Genomic DNA, 15777 nt, shown 5'->3' with positions numbered 1-15777 from the left:
CTATTTAGATAATTTGTTCATTTCATTTAATTATTTTTTATTTAAAAAAAACAAATTCGCAACTAAGCATTGAAATTTTTTCAGTACCTAGTTTTACTTGCGAAATACCTAATTTCAGTTTTAAAATACTTGATTTGATAAATGAGATACTCATAAAAGTTAATAAAATACTGGATATTCTAGTAGGCAACGTAAGTTCACCAAATGCTCGCATTTTCATCCAAAATGCATTTGGATGACATGTACATTTCATTTAAATATTTTTTATTTCTAAATTCACAATTAAGTATCGAACTTTTTGAAGTACTTAGTTTTACTTACGAAATACTTAATTTCAATTTTAAAATACTTGATTTGATAAATGAAATACTCAAAATGAATATTAAAATACTGGATATTAGAATATGCAACATAAATTCACCAAATTCTCGCATTTCCATCGAAGATGCATTTGGATGACATGTTCATTTCATTTAAATATTTTTTTATTGTTAAAAAAAACAAATTCATAACTAAGCATTAAACATTTTCAAGTACTTAGTTTTACTTGCGAAACACCTAATTTCAATTTTAAAATACTTGATTTGGTAAATGAGATACTCAGAATATGTATTAAAATACTGGATATTCGAATATGCAAGGTAAGTTCACCAAGTGTTGGTCTTTCCTTAGAAGATGCATTTGGACGACATATTCTTATCGTGTGATATCTATTTTGTAAAAAAATATCAAATTCCCAACTAAACATGAAACTTTTAAAGTACTTAGTTAACTTGATAAGTACCTAATTTCAGTTTCAAAATACTTGATTTCATAAATGAGATACTCAGAATATGTAATAAAATACTGGATATTTCTAATATGCATTATGATGCAATTTCAATGCAATTGAAATTTTAACAAATACATTGTTCATCACTCCTCGTGAAATAAAAATAACAATTTATTTCGATATACAAAGAAAGAACTTACTTTTACTCCGGGAAAAGTATGTTACTATATTTTTGTTAAAAGTAAGTGCTTATTTTGATCTACAAACAACTTACTCTTACTCCACGATCACTAATGAACTGTGTTCATTTCTTTAAATGACATGAATAAGTATTCTAATGAATCTTAGTTGGAAAACCAACCATGACTGAATTTACGTCGCATATTCGAATATCCAGTATTCTATCACATATTATGAGTATCTCATTTACCAAATCAAGTATTTTAAAATTAAAATTATGTATTTCGCAAGTAAAAGTAAGTACTTCAAAATGTTCTACGCTTAGTGATCGAGCAAAACTTTCATTGTAAAATTCTTAGTAAAAATCAATAATATTCAAGCTCGAAATAATCGCAAGTGCACGATGTCGAATAATAATATAGTGTACAAGAGTACGAGTATCGTTCATCTAAGGATTGTATTTCTCAATTATTATTCTCAGTTATTAAATTTTTAGCTGCGATACTTCAGATGATTGTTTACTACTACGATTATTAAATAAAAACTCAATGAAATGGTTCAAGGATTGAATGATGAAATAAATAAGCTAGAATGATTGATTAAAGTTCAATGAGAAATGAATTTGTTGAGAATCTCGGTTCACCTACCCCTCCTTAATCTACTTAATTCGTTCGACAATGATCTATGCTTTCGACGAGATTTCATATCCAATTGAACATGCCCTCTCAAGCTATGCCAAACTAATTCAACTCAGTGAAGTAATTAAATCTCTTTAATTATTTGTCAAGGGTGAATTAGATGTCGTTTTATTAAATCCCCTAGCTTTCGACCTACTGGACTATGACTATCGACGTGTATCCGACTTCATATTTCTATGTAAATTGTAAATCCACGTATTATGCTACTCGTTCTATCACGGGTTATTCGCTCGAAAAACATTGTCCGGAAATCTTCAAATCTTCGCTCCAAGCCTTTTTTCTCTTTCAATGCTTTGTGGCTGCTAAAAAGTCCTTGAACATGTCATCCAAATGCATCTTGGATGGAAACACGAGCACTTGGTAAACTTACGTTGCATATTCAAATATCCAGTATTTTAATACTTATTATGAGTATCTCATTTATCAAATCAAAGATTTTAAAACTGAAATTAGGTCTTTCGCAAGTAAAACTAAGTACTTGAAAAAGTTCAATGTTTAGTTGCGAATTTGTTTTTTTAACAATAAAAAAACAATTAAATGAAATTAACATGTCATCCAAATGTATCTTAGATAGAAATGCGAGCACATGGTGAACTTACGTTGCATATTCTAATATCATGTATTTTAATACCCATTCTGAGTATCTCATTTATCAAATCAAGTATTTTAAAATTGAAATTAGATATTTCGCAAGTAAAAGTAAGTACTTCAAAATGTTCTATACTTAGTTGCGAATTTGTTTTTTTTTTAAATAAAGAAAATAATTAAATGAAATGAACATGTCATTCAAATGCATCTTGGATGTAAATGCGAGCACTTGGTGAACATACGTTGCATATTCGAATATCCAGTATTTTAATACTCATTCTGAGTATTTCATTTACTAAATCAAGTATTTTAAAATTTAAATTAGGTATTTTGCAAATAAAAGTAAGTACTTGAAAAAGTTCAATGCTTAGTTACGAATTTGTTTTTTAACAATAAAAAAATAATTAAATGAAATGAACATGTCATCCAAATGCATCTTGGATGGAAATGCGAGCATTTGGTGAACTTACGTTGCATATTCTAATATCCAGTATTTTAATACTCATTTTGAGTATCTCATTTACCAAATCAAGTATTTTAAAACTGAAATTAGGTATTTCGCAAGTAAAACTAAGTACTTAAAAAATTTCAATGCTTAGTTGCGAATTTGTTTTTTTAAAAATAAAAAAATAATTAAATGAAATGAACAAGTTATCTAAATAGATTTTGGATGGAAATACGAGCACTTGGTGAACTTGCGTTGCATATGCGAATATCCAGTATTTTAATACTCATTCTGAGTATCTCATTTACCAAATCAAGCATTTTAAAACTGCAATTAGGTATTTCGCAAGTAAAACTAAGTACTTGAAAAAGTTCAATGCTTAGTTGCGAATTTGTTTTGTTTTTTAAAATAAAAAAATAATTAAATGAAATGAACATGTCATCCAAATGGATCTTGGAAGGAAATACGAGCACTTGGTGAACTTGCGTTGCATATTCGAATATCAAATATTTTAATACACATTATGAGTATGTCATTTACTAAATCAAGTATTTTAAAATTGAAATTAAGTATTTCGCAAGTAAAATTAAGTATTTCAAAAAGTTCAATGCTTAGTTGTGAATTGTTTTTTAAAATAAAAAAATATTTTAATTCAATGTATATGTGGTCCAAATGCATCGGAAATGGTGAGTGAAAAGAGAAGATGGCTAACAAAAAAAGGGATTTATATAATTTTTTATTAAGTAAAAAGGGTAAAAAGGTAAAAATACATGAAACATGTGGTAAAAACTAAGTTTGTCTTTTGTCAGGTATTAAATACAAAAAAAAACTTATGTGTACTGAATCTTAAAAAAATCACTGGCAGGTGTATTTTTCTACAAATTACCGATATTTTAACTTTCTAAGAAAATGATCATTAAATGGAGCATTTGATCTTGATATTCTTAAATAATGATTATGTTTAATAAATATTTCCAAAAAACTCGTACATACAATATCACTACGAAGATAAACTAGAATAGCCCCTTATTTGTTATCAACCATGAGACTTGATTTTCAAAAGAAATAAATTAATTATAATATATATATATATATATATTCGTTTAAAGTATCAATCTGTAAAAAATTTCAAACTTTACTCGACAATTGGATATATTTAAAGAAAAAATGAGTATAATGATGTACATGATATCTAAACACTATGAATGAGAGAAAAAATAATGTAGATTTGAAATAAAAGAGCATTTGGGCATTATTATGGCATCCGAATCACGATTCCACCTTCCAAGTGGAGCCTTTTGACTTTTCGCTTCCAATGACCTTACATTTTGTTTTATTAAATCTGTTTTTTTTTTTCAAATTATATATAGTTTTTTATATATATAATAAAATTAAATATTCCCCAACTATTTAAATTCTATATTCCTATTCCTTCAACCCCACCCACTCCATAATACAAATGTTTTTAGGAAACTTTTTTATATTCTCCGTCACAAAATGATTAAATATCCATTTATTACATTTAACTTTTTGAAACATGTTGATTTATACTATGATTATTATCAGTAGTATATGTTAATTCTAATGTTTGTGCAATGTTTTTTATTATTTTACTAACATATACGTGAACAAATGAGAGATAATTGCGGAACGTATTTCGTATTTAGTCTTATAAATCATCAATTTTTTTATTGTTTTCTTCTGAAATATTTAAAGTGACGCGTAACACCATTCATCACTTCATAAAAAATATTAAAAGTATAAAAAAATTATATCAAGATCAAAATTTAATAATTACCATGCCCATAATAATAATAATAAAAACTGATTTCCCAAAGGACTTAGTAAATTTTTTTCCGTTTAAATATGTGGTTTGAGGAATATTACGCTCTAAAGTCAACTCCCTCGCCGAACAAAAACCAAATGCAATTTTTATTATATTATATATATATATTAATATAACAAAAAAATAAATGTATTGAATCTCAACTCTTTCCAAAAGTCAACTCTCTTCTCTCTTCGAACTGAATCACTGAGTTTTATGATTATTCAAAGTTTCAGCCATTCTTTCGACGCCAACCCTTTTAAACTCTTGCTTTCTTTTCTCCTCCACCACAAAAAGAGAAAAATAAAATGGGAAATAAAATAGGAAAATTCAGCCGCTGCTTCTCCGGAGACGCAGGTGAGATTTCCCGGCGGCGGAACGACACGGAAGTGAGCTTATCCGATCCTCTGGACGAGGGGTTGGGCCATTCTTTTTTCTACATACGGCCGGATTCTATCAAAAAGACCCAATCTTTGGATGACTCTTCCGCCGCCGCCCAGCCGGCGTTTCCCACCATCTCCGGCGCCGCCATCTCCGCCAACACCTCCACGCCTCTGTCAACTGACCCTTTTGCGTACAACTGCTCCACGTCACTGGACAAGGCCTCAGCTTTTGAGAGCTCAGATTTTTTCTCCTCCACCCCCCTCCAACCGATACCCCGGAATTGCACCCACGCTGTCAAGTCCGGCCCGATTGCACGGCACTCAATCTCCGGATCAGGTCCCATTGAGCGTGGGTTCATGTCCGGCCCGATCGAACGGAGCTTCATATCCGGACCGTTGGAGAACCAGCTGGACCCGATTCAGCCTAAACCGAGGAAAGGGGTTTTGGTTAAGAGTTTGAAGAAGGTTCTGTCTGATTCTTCATGGTGGTATTCAAAGGATTCGAGCTGTAATGAAAATGAGAGTAGCAACGTTGTTGTCAGTGTCAGTAACAGTGGAAACAGCAGCACAATAACTAGTCATAATTTGAGCAGCGAAACGAGCTTGATCGATGAAAGTGATGATATTGGAAATGAATCTTTCGAAAGCCAAAATGTGCAGTGGGCACAAGGGAAGGCTGGTGAAGATAGAGTTCATGTTGTGATATCCGAGGAACATGGATGGGTATTCGTGGGGATTTATGATGGATTCAACGGCCCTGATGCAACCGATTTTCTATTAAACAATCTGTATTCGAATATGTATAAAGAGCTCAAGGGGTTGCTGTGGTGTGACAAGTCCGAATCTTGTGAAAATAGGCTTAATAATTCCGCGTTTATGTCTAAAAGTTTGGACAGCAAGGAAAGAGAGGAGCTTGACAGGAAGCTGAGGGAGAAACTGAGCAATTTAGGGCCTGATGGAGTTGCTGGTGAAACTGTTAATCATCTGGGAGTAATAAAAGCGTTGTCCGAGGCGTTGAGGAAAACGGAGGCGTTGTATTTGGAGTTTGTGGATTCGATGTTAGACGAGAATCCTGAGTTGGCTTTGATGGGATCTTGTGTTTTGGCAATGGTGATGAAGGGTGATGATATTTATTTGATGAATGTTGGGGATAGTCGGGCGGTTCTGGCTAAAAAATCAGAGAGCTATAATCAGAGGAAGGATCATGAAGAATCCCTTTACGGGTACGAATACGAAAATGTGCACAATTTAAGTGCTCGTCAGTTGACAATGGATCATAGCACATCTGTTAAAGAGGTAAGGATTTCCTATACCCTTGGAGATCAAATGTTGTATTAAATTTAAGTCCCTGTGTATCTGTGTACACTAAAATGTTCTGTATCGTTCATGATAACAGGAATTGAGGAGGATTCGGAATGCACATCTGGATGATCCTTTTGCAATATTGAATTATCGGGTGAAGGGTTCTTTAAAGGTCACGCGAGCTTTTGGAGCCGGCTTTCTCAAGCAGGTAAACCGGTTTCTCTGTACCCAATACAGACAGTGACAAGCTCTTAAATAAATGTTTTTCACTTGTTGATTTCTTGCTTATATTGCAGCCCAAATGGAACAATGCACTTCTAGAGATGTTTCGAATCGACTATGTTGGATCGTCGCCGTACATCAATTGTTCTCCATCTCTCAGCCACCACAGCTTAGATCCCAAGGACAAGTTCTTGATCTTGTCTTCAGATGGGCTTTACCAATACTTCACAAATCAAGAGGCTGTTTCTGAAGTTGAAGAGTTTATATCCACGTTTCCTGAGGGCGATCCCGCTCAACACCTCGTCGAAGAAGTGATTTTTCGCGCTGCCAAGAAAGCCGGTATGATTCAATACTTCATCATGATGCGGTCATTTGCATTTAGACTAATATCACTCTAGTTTCGCATTGCTCGAACTCAATTCGACTTAAATTCAATTCGAAATGATATTGAATAATTTATTTTGCAGGTATTGGATTTCATGAGTTACTAGATATCCCACAAGGGGACAGGCGAAGATACCATGATGATGTCTCGATTATCATTATTTCTTTCGAAGGAAGGATATGGCGCTCGTCCGTCTAAAATTTTGGGTTACAGTAAGACTAAAAATACAATATAAAAATGGTACATTTTCGGGACATTTTCTTGAATGATACCATTTTATTATAAGGTTGTTTATTATATTCTATATATATATATATATATATATATATATATATATATATAACTGAAGGGGGGAGGAATGTAAATGTGGCGTTTGGCCCCAAAGTTTTACGATTTTTTGTAAATTATTTCATATGTTTCTTGTAAGCCTACCGGTTCCTTCCATTTTTAGCAAATGAGCGAGCTGTTTATGTGAAAACTTTCCATCATAAATTTTTTCCCGAAATAAGTTGCTCCCTAAAATGCCTGTTATTTCACTTATCTCCTTTAAAATTTACTTAATTTATTTGCAATTTGGCGATAGGGGAGCAATCAACGAGATCCATACAACAAAATATTTGGTGCGCTCTCAGTACTTTAAATGTGGTTCCTAAAAATTATAGTTGGTGATAACGGTGCAAGTAAAAATTTTTAAACCGTACAACAACTCAATTGTCATGTTTCGATTGCTCTATTCAGAATGACAATTATTGCATCCAACGATCTTCTTTTCAATAATTGCACTTATTGCAATCAACGATAATCAAACCCATGACATTGACTTTGATATCAATTATAGGACCGAACGCTTGTTGTTTTACCAAAAACTATAGTTGTTGATAATAGTGCTGCTCACATATTTTAAATCGTACAACAACTAAAACGACATATTTCGATTCATCTATCATCTTTATTGCTCCCAACATAATAAATTAATTGTAACGAGTTGACATTTAAATTATACATCGTGTGGATGGTCAAGGTTATCATTAGCACTTGGTTGAATGAAAGCCTAGCTAGCCACTCCACTAATTTGCAAGCTATGATAATGGACACAATATGAATCAGATGTCTTACTTGCCTATATTGAATTATCTCATTTTCTTGCCAGATAGATTCGATTAGACTAAATTTACCAGTGTTCTAAAAAGCCCGCCTAATTACCAGTATTCTAAAAAGCCCGCTTAAGCTTGAAGCTCGAAAAAAACGCCCCTTAGGAGAAAAGCGGAAAAAACGGTTAAACAGTTGTTTGACCAAATTAAGAGTAATTAAGGGGTTTAATTAAGTGTGCTTAAGCACAATTAATCACATCTATTTATTTTCATTTTTTTTTTAAGATATGTCTTTTTATTTTAAAATAATAAATTAAGTTTATAATTTAGATGTTTATTTTTTAATTTTAATTATGATTAAGCATGTCTGATAATGATTTGACAAATATTTAGCATTTTTAATGTGATCTAGTTGTAAAAACAAATAAAGATTGTAATTTTGAGATTTTTATACTTTTATAAATATGAGAATTAATGCATCAAACTTAAATTTATCATATTTATATATTATTTTATCTATTTATTGGTTTGAGATAAGTACAATTATATTAAAGATAAAAAAATATTTTTTCACGCTTAAGTATGTGCTAATCTCGCTTAAGCTTGAAAAGCTTGGAGCTCAATATCCGCGCTTCGGGACGCTTCACGCTTTTTAGAACCTTGAAATTTACTATAAATAATTTATAATTTTTTTATATTTTATAAATTATTTGAGGAATTATAAATTATTTGAGGAGTATCTTTATTTTCATATTTTAAAAAAATCTATATATTTATGTGAAAATAATATAACTAAATATTTTTTTACATATTTTTAGACATATTGAATTTTTTGAACAAAATAAAATATTTTCTAAAAGTGAGAATATGAGGTATCTCTCTCGCCGTTAGATGGATTTCAAATCTTGACACCATGAAATCATTTGAAACCGGAATTACAAAAATAATTTTTCAAATACGAATTCTTCAATTCATATATATATATACACGGTGATTATTTTTTATATATAAAAAAAGAAAAATGAGACGATCAATAATGCATACAAAGCAACAAAGGCATAGTTGACCTAGACGAGCAGACAAGAAATTACGTTGCATGAGGTTTATAAATTGATTAGTTGGAAGATATGATGCATATATTTGTAGAAAACTGTAATAAGCTGTTGTTTATGTCACCAAAAAGTTATTTAAAGAAAATAGCTTTTTAATTATTATCGAGACAATTGGAAGTGGTTTTGTTATGTCTGACCTATGCCATTATATTTTCAGGTTGAAATTTCCAAACCCAAATTTTGGGCTATCACCATCAGTTCAAGTCTAACATGCTATTGTTGGAACCAGTTTTTTGATGGCGATTGTCCTCTCATTTAATATTTTGACTAAAAGATACAAAAAATTTGGCGAAAATCATGTTGGATGACTAGGAGACCGATTAATATGTGGTACTTGAATTGTTGTACGATTAAAAACAAATCTGAGTTGCATTATTTTTATTAGTTATAATTTTTTTATAAAACAACATACGTTCGATCCTAAAACACTTAATGTTTTGATATGTGGGGCCTCAAGTTTATGAAAGATGGTGCATTTTGAACTACCAAATATTTAATGAGACATTATTACAAAATAATCCAGGCCTAGCCGGATGTACTGAATGCAACCTTAAAGTTACCAAAGTAATAAATTAGGTGACAAGTGAACATTAAAAACATCTACTATTATGTTTAAAAGCATTAGATTTTAGACGTGGGTTATGTCATTCATGTCTCAACAAATCTTTTGTATTATTTTATGTTTGGAGAGATTTTGCATAATACAAAGGATTTGAAATCAATATTAATTTCAATATTTTACCGCACGGTCCGCACCTAATTCGATTATTATGTAATTGATCTGAAATTGTATTTAACTTGGGCAATTAAAAATTCTAAATGAAAAACATATAATATCTCTCTGTCTTCTGAAAATTTCATCTAAAATTTAGGAAAATTGAAACTTTAGGTCCTGTATATTTCATTATTTGTAATTTTGATACTATGTGTTGTCGAAATTCAATTGTCATTAGTCACCTTTGTTTGTTTTTAATGAAATTATGTTATTTTTCCGATATGATATTTATGTGAAGCTGAGATGACGTCAAAGTGGTGCTTACATAGGCAGTGCCACGTCTACAGTACAATAAGAAAAATGATTAAAATCACGTAAATATTGAAATATACATGACTACAAGCTCAAATTGAACAATGTAAAAACTAAAATTTATAAATAGGACAAATATAACACAGAGGAAAATCACAATTTACCCCTAAATTTAATTTAATTTATCAAAACCAGGCTTTTTGCAAGATGTGTCATACGAAAGTTCTCGACCACAATTTTTAATACTAGTCAAGTATAAATCGAAGCAAGGACGAATGCTATAATCTATTGTCATAATGGTTAAGTCAGAAGAAAGAGAGTGCACGAAGAGAGCTAATGCCTATTTTAAATTTGATTTTACAATGATATTTGAGACTAGCTTGTTGATTCCTCTAAATTAATCAAAAAATTTAAAGTCAAACCTCATCGGGCTTCAATTTTATTAAGAAAATCCCTCAAAGTGGCGTAAAGATCACGATCAATTGGTCTAAGATATTGCAATTGATTGGTTCTCCTCGAATATTAATATCTCATATTTCTTTAAAATAATTTTCAACGTTGAATTTATTTACATAATAAAAATTAATATACGTGGGTTATGTGCACTCCATATTTATATATCAAGAAAACTTTTTAGTCTGGAAAAAAATCTAATCATTATTGATTTTAAAAAAATCTTATCGTTGTTAATAATGACTCAATAAATATGTTATTACCTTAGCTGTGAAACCACAAGTTACCCTCCAATTAACACAGAATAACTTTGGTTATTGATGTTTAAAATATAACAAAATTTAAAATGCCTAGAAATTTCAATATCTCGTTCATTACAAAATAGTATTTAATTTTTGTCAAGAACTTGTGTGAGACGATCTCATGAGTCGTGTTTTGTGAGACATATATCTTATTTGGGTCATCCATGAAAAATCATTATTTTTTATGCTAAGATTATTACCTTTATATTGTGAATATCGATAGAGTTGACCCGTCTCACAGATAAAAATTTGTGAGACCGTCTCACAAAAGACCAACTCTTAATTTTTTACCCACCTAATTTTAAAATCTTGATTGCATCATCCATCATAAAATATCCTGACCTCTTCAAAAATTATATGAATAATTCCGACCTTTTTTTTTTCTTTTCTAAATCATATGAATATATTTTAATCAATATGCTTAAACTTTCAAAAAACAGTTTACCTTAATTTTTTTATTTTTAAATTAAGTCAACGCACTGGATCAGTCAAATGGGCAAACAAATTAAAATAGAGCAAACAGGGCTTTTCTCTTTGAAGCCCCAAACTACCCTGAAGAAGCCCGATAGCAATGATGACTCGCTTGGAATCGTTTAGCAGCTCAGCTTTTTTGGCTATTATTAATTTTGTTCCAAAAAACCTGTAAATTATATTTTAACTCGAAACAATATGGTTGCTTTTTGGGAGAGATGAAAATTTGGATCAAAACTGATAATAATACTGAGATGTCAAACACAAATTTGATCTAAACAATGATAATACACAATTTATAACTACTAATCACTTAGGAAAAAATAAAGTCCCAAGTATTATTTTTGCAAATGAAAATACAAAATACAATTCCAACGTTTGATGATCCTCCAGAATACAAAATAACAAAACACAACAAAGGCAACATTATTATGCTGCAAAAGCACTCCAACACAAAACAAAATGGATATTTCAAACTATAGGTAGAAATTGAGAACAAGAAACGCAATCTTTATCTTCTTACCAGACAAAGACTGATAATCAGGAGACTCTTTCAGAAACATTTCCTGTGCACAATTGAAGGGCCGGATTCATCGTACTCTGCCTTCGCTATCCACATCTGTAGTCAATGAATCAAATATAAATCTCGGATCAGTAACGCATGTATAAAGTATATCAAACAAAGTCTAAAACGTGCTAGTGTGGCTCGTGTTGTTCTGCGTGTTCACTTGTGTTTGATTGGCACATGAGATTACCTGCTGGAAAGTACTGAGGGATGCCAAGATCGACCCTCCGATCCAAACACTATATTTCCTTTCTGGCGGAGCTACAACCTTAATCTTCATGCTACTAGGAGCAAGGGCAGTGATTTCTTTACTCATTCTATCAGCAATACCGGGAAACATGGTAGACCCACCACTGAGCACAATGTTTCCGTACAGATCCTTTCTGATATCAACGTCACATTTCATAATAGAATTGTATGTTGTCTCGTGGATACCAGCAGCTTCCATTCCAATCATGGAGGGTTGGAAAAGGACCTCAGGGCATCTGAAACGCTCGTTGCCAATGGTGATAACTTGCCCATCTGGCAACTCAAAGTTCTTCTCAATGCTGGAGCTTGTTTTTGCTAATTCCATTTCCTGCTCAAAATCAAGAGCAATGTACGCCAGCTTCTCTTTCATGTCCCTCACAATTTCCTTCTCAGCTGATGTGGAGAATGTGTACCCACGCTCTGTGAGGATTTTAGCGAACTGCTCAGTGAGGTCACGACCAGCAAGATCAAGTCGAAGAATAGCATGTGGAAGAGCATATCCTTCATAAATGGGGACCGTATGACTCACACCATCACCAGAGTCCATGACGATGCCTGCACGAAACAAAGTGTTTATAATAAACAAGAAACAGGAAAATAAAAAGTAACTAGACATACATCCCTGCTGATACCAAACAGCAAAAAAGGTGCTTCTCAACTATATAACAAGATTCATAGAAGACAGTGGATGGTTAGAGTCGAACTATACTATGGCATCCGTCTAAGACTTGCAATGCGCCATATTCAGCGTGTACTCGATTTATAAAATTTATCTTTGAAATCGACTTACAAGTGGTACAACCACTAGCACGGTGTTCATCTGAGAAATGCAATAATTATTCGGCATGTACTCCATCTGAAAAAATGAAACCGGAAATCGACTTACCTGTGGTACGACCACTAGCATACAGGGACAGGACAGCCTGTATGGCGACATACATGGCAGGGGAGTTGAAGGTTTCAAACATAATCTGAGTCATCTTCTCCCTATTGGCCTTTGGATTGAGAGGTGCCTCAGTGAGGAGAATTGGGTGCTCTTCAGGGGCAACACGGAGTTCATTGTAGAATGTGTGATGCCAGATCTTCTCCATGTCATCCCAGTTACTAACGATGCCATGCTCAATGGGGTACTTCAAAGTAAGAATACCACGCTTGGACTGGGCCTCATCCCCAACATATGCATCTTTCTGCCCCATGCCAACCATCACACCTGTGTGACGCGGGCGGCCTATAATGCTGGGGAACACAGCCCTTGGAGCATCATCTCCAGCAAACCCAGCCTAAAATATCATCAAGTCAGCCCTCAACATAAATATTCAATTTATATGAAATCAACCCCCGTTGACAGAGTATCTAGTTTGATGCAAAGTGGATTTCAGGACAAAAGTTGTTACCTTGACCATTCCAGTTCCATTATCACAAACAAGTGGTTGAATGTCCTCTCCGTCTGCCATTTATTACCTGCGGGCAAGCAAAAAGTATAAAATCATCGTAAGATTACAAGGCTGATGCAACATTTTAGTGGTCATAAAAATTCTTTTCGATGTTAAGCCACAATAATTACTCATACAAGATGATAACTTCGCTGTACTTTTAGCAGATATCAAGATCTGAATGACCAACAATCTCCCAGTTTCTCGGTGCAAACAAATGCTATTTGATGCACAACCGGTGAATCCTAAAGACATTAACATGCATACCAGCACAATGTAAAAGAAGTAATATAATTGCTTATCACCGAGAAACACGAGCTCAAAATACCCTTTTCGCGAAACAGTACGATAAGGAATTGCAGTTGTAAACTATTTTTCCCCGTTCCCATTTTTTTATATGTGACACCATACCTATAAATCCCAATCAACAATAATTTTCATCCCACTCCTCAAAGAAACTCTAGCACATAATATTCATTCAATTAACCACGTCTGTTTCTTTGAATAAGATCATCATCTCATACAAATATCACCAGTCTCTAGTATAACAAAGAAAACTCTCTACTCACATAGCAACAAATTTTGTACACGTACAGCTCTATCCATCAAAATCTGTATAATAATTCATCCCAGAAAAGATAAAAACCCGGATCAAACAGATCATAAATCGCATCAAAATAAAGAAAGGGAAAATGCACCGCAAGCAAACAAATGAATGAATAATCGCACAAAAAATGAGATAAGGAGAAAAAAGAAACAAATTTTTTTTTAAAAAAAAACGATCAACCTGGTCATCAGATTCACCTGATCAGATATCTAATACGTGAACACACATACAAGAAATGTATGAGAAATTCAAAAAAAAAAACAGAGAATGCGATCACCTTGTTTGGGTGATTTCAACAGAGCCCTAAAAACGGAGGAAGAATAATAAAAATGATTGGGGAAGAAATTAGATTTGATGGCGAATGTATTGGTGTTGCTGTTTCCACAAATTAAGCGCGTAACGATTCAAAAATGGGAATGAGTGAACGCAAATGAAATGCAAATGCGAAGGAAATTAAAGTGACCTTTAAATGCACCTACACTCTCGCTTTATCCCCGATTGACTGACTCTCTTTTATCCTCATCCAACACTTTTTTTTTAATATATGATTTTTTTCTCCGAAATAAAAATTGAAAATGTTACATATAAAAAATCGTGCTCGAAAAAAAGCTGCAGCTTTGCACGTGTTATGTCATGGATACGGGCGGATTGAATAAATTGGACATGCGCATTTCATTGCAAACAAAAGGAATATGAATAAAACTATTTCGAATATTATGAAATTTGGTTGGAATGAAAGAGCTTAAATTCGACACTTAGAGTTGCAATGATTAGGCATGATTATCGGATTGAATCAATCCCTAACCGATCCGAATTTGGTCTTATTTTTATATTTATATCCTACATTTAATAATAACTAGTATTTAACCCGCGCGAGGAGACGATATTATTAAAAATTAATGAAAAACGAATAGACATTTAAATTGAAAAAATAATATAATTATAAAAACTATTTTTTTGTTAATTTTAAAAAACTTTCTTAAATACAGCGTATTTCGATTAATTTTTTTGGCTAATAATCACTATAATATATCAAAATTTTAGATTATGTTAGCCTATGACAATGACATGATGCTTATCATGTTTAGTGTATTGATGTCGAACACCAACCTTAATACATATTTAATTTTTGAGAAGCTATATATTATTATTTTTTAACATGTGATAAAAAAATATTTTTAAATAAAATTCAATAAAATTAATGAGAAATACTTTTTTTAAAATTTCAATAATTTCATCTAAATCCACATTCACAAACAATTTTGTGACATGTCACGTGTTTGACACATTTGAATGATATCAATAATTGTTTCATCAATATCTTTATCCAAATGGGTTGTGATTTTATCTATAAAATCTATTCATAATATACACAACAGCCTATTATTCCCAAAGAAAAATGAAATATGCGATTATAAATAAATTATGTATAAACCAGAAAAGTTATTTTATTAACATTTGCTATATGTATTCCAAAACAATGCCAATAAATTTTATAATGTGTCTCCTATAAGATGCGTACTTTCTTTAGAATTGGTTTAATCATTTCCATTACGGGACATTTTATACTATCATGTATCCGTGAACTTTGTATTATAGAAAAAAATTATCACATTAGTAAATACGTAATAATTAAAATTTTGTACAAATAGAAAAATAATATTTTT

General features: G+C 32.1%; 2 protein-coding genes across 2 annotated transcripts; one reads left to right on the top strand and one right to left on the bottom strand.

Moving 5' to 3' along the window:
• The first annotated feature begins 4657 nt into the window (after positions 1 to 4657).
• On the top strand, positions 4658 to 7278 carry LOC142546375 (putative protein phosphatase 2C 4). The gene is made up of 4 exons (XM_075654057.1): positions 4658 to 6187; positions 6288 to 6401; positions 6490 to 6754; positions 6883 to 7278. The coding sequence occupies exons 1-4, from the start codon at positions 4817 to 4819 to the stop codon at positions 6996 to 6998; spliced, it is 1866 nt and encodes a 621-aa protein (XP_075510172.1). The 5' UTR covers positions 4658 to 4816; the 3' UTR covers positions 6999 to 7278.
• A 4291-nt stretch (positions 7279 to 11569) lies between these two features.
• LOC142546374 (actin-97-like) lies at positions 11570 to 14570 on the bottom strand. The gene is made up of 5 exons (XM_075654056.1): positions 14388 to 14570; positions 13465 to 13531; positions 12957 to 13350; positions 12012 to 12625; positions 11570 to 11875 (listed from the first exon to the last, which is right to left on the bottom strand). Exons 2-5 carry the CDS (start codon positions 13522 to 13524, stop codon positions 11810 to 11812), a joined length of 1134 nt encoding a protein of 377 aa, XP_075510171.1. The 5' UTR covers positions 13525 to 13531; positions 14388 to 14570; the 3' UTR covers positions 11570 to 11809.
• Positions 14571 to 15777: the final 1207 nt, after the last annotated feature.

This window comes from Primulina tabacum, chromosome 5 (genome assembly GCF_025594145.1).
Source record: "Primulina tabacum isolate GXHZ01 chromosome 5, ASM2559414v2, whole genome shotgun sequence".
NCBI classification, from domain to species: Eukaryota; Viridiplantae; Streptophyta; class Magnoliopsida; order Lamiales; family Gesneriaceae; genus Primulina; species Primulina tabacum.
Note: the sequence above shows the minus strand (reverse complement) of the source record. Positions and strands in the feature narration are given on the sequence as shown.

Excerpts from the sequence above, each read along its gene's own strand:
- LOC142546375 (XM_075654057.1), top strand. The coding sequence starts at position 4,817 with ATGGGAAATAAAATAGGAAAATTCAGCCGCTGCTTCTCCGGAGACGCA. Across the intron at positions 6,188-6,287 it reads ATAGCACATCTGTTAAAGAG|GAATTGAGGAGGATTCGGAA; the intron begins GTAAGGATTTCC and ends TCATGATAACAG. Across the intron at positions 6,402-6,489 it reads GAGCCGGCTTTCTCAAGCAG|CCCAAATGGAACAATGCACT; the intron begins GTAAACCGGTTT and ends CTTATATTGCAG.
- LOC142546374 (XM_075654056.1), bottom strand. The coding sequence starts at position 13,524 with ATGGCAGACGGAGAGGACATTCAACCACTTGTTTGTGATAATGGAACT. Across the intron at positions 13,351-13,464 it reads ATGGAACTGGAATGGTCAAG|GCTGGGTTTGCTGGAGATGA; the intron begins GTAACAACTTTT and ends ATGATATTTTAG. Across the intron at positions 12,626-12,956 it reads TGCTAGTGGTCGTACCACAG|GCATCGTCATGGACTCTGGT; the intron begins GTAAGTCGATTT and ends TGTTTCGTGCAG.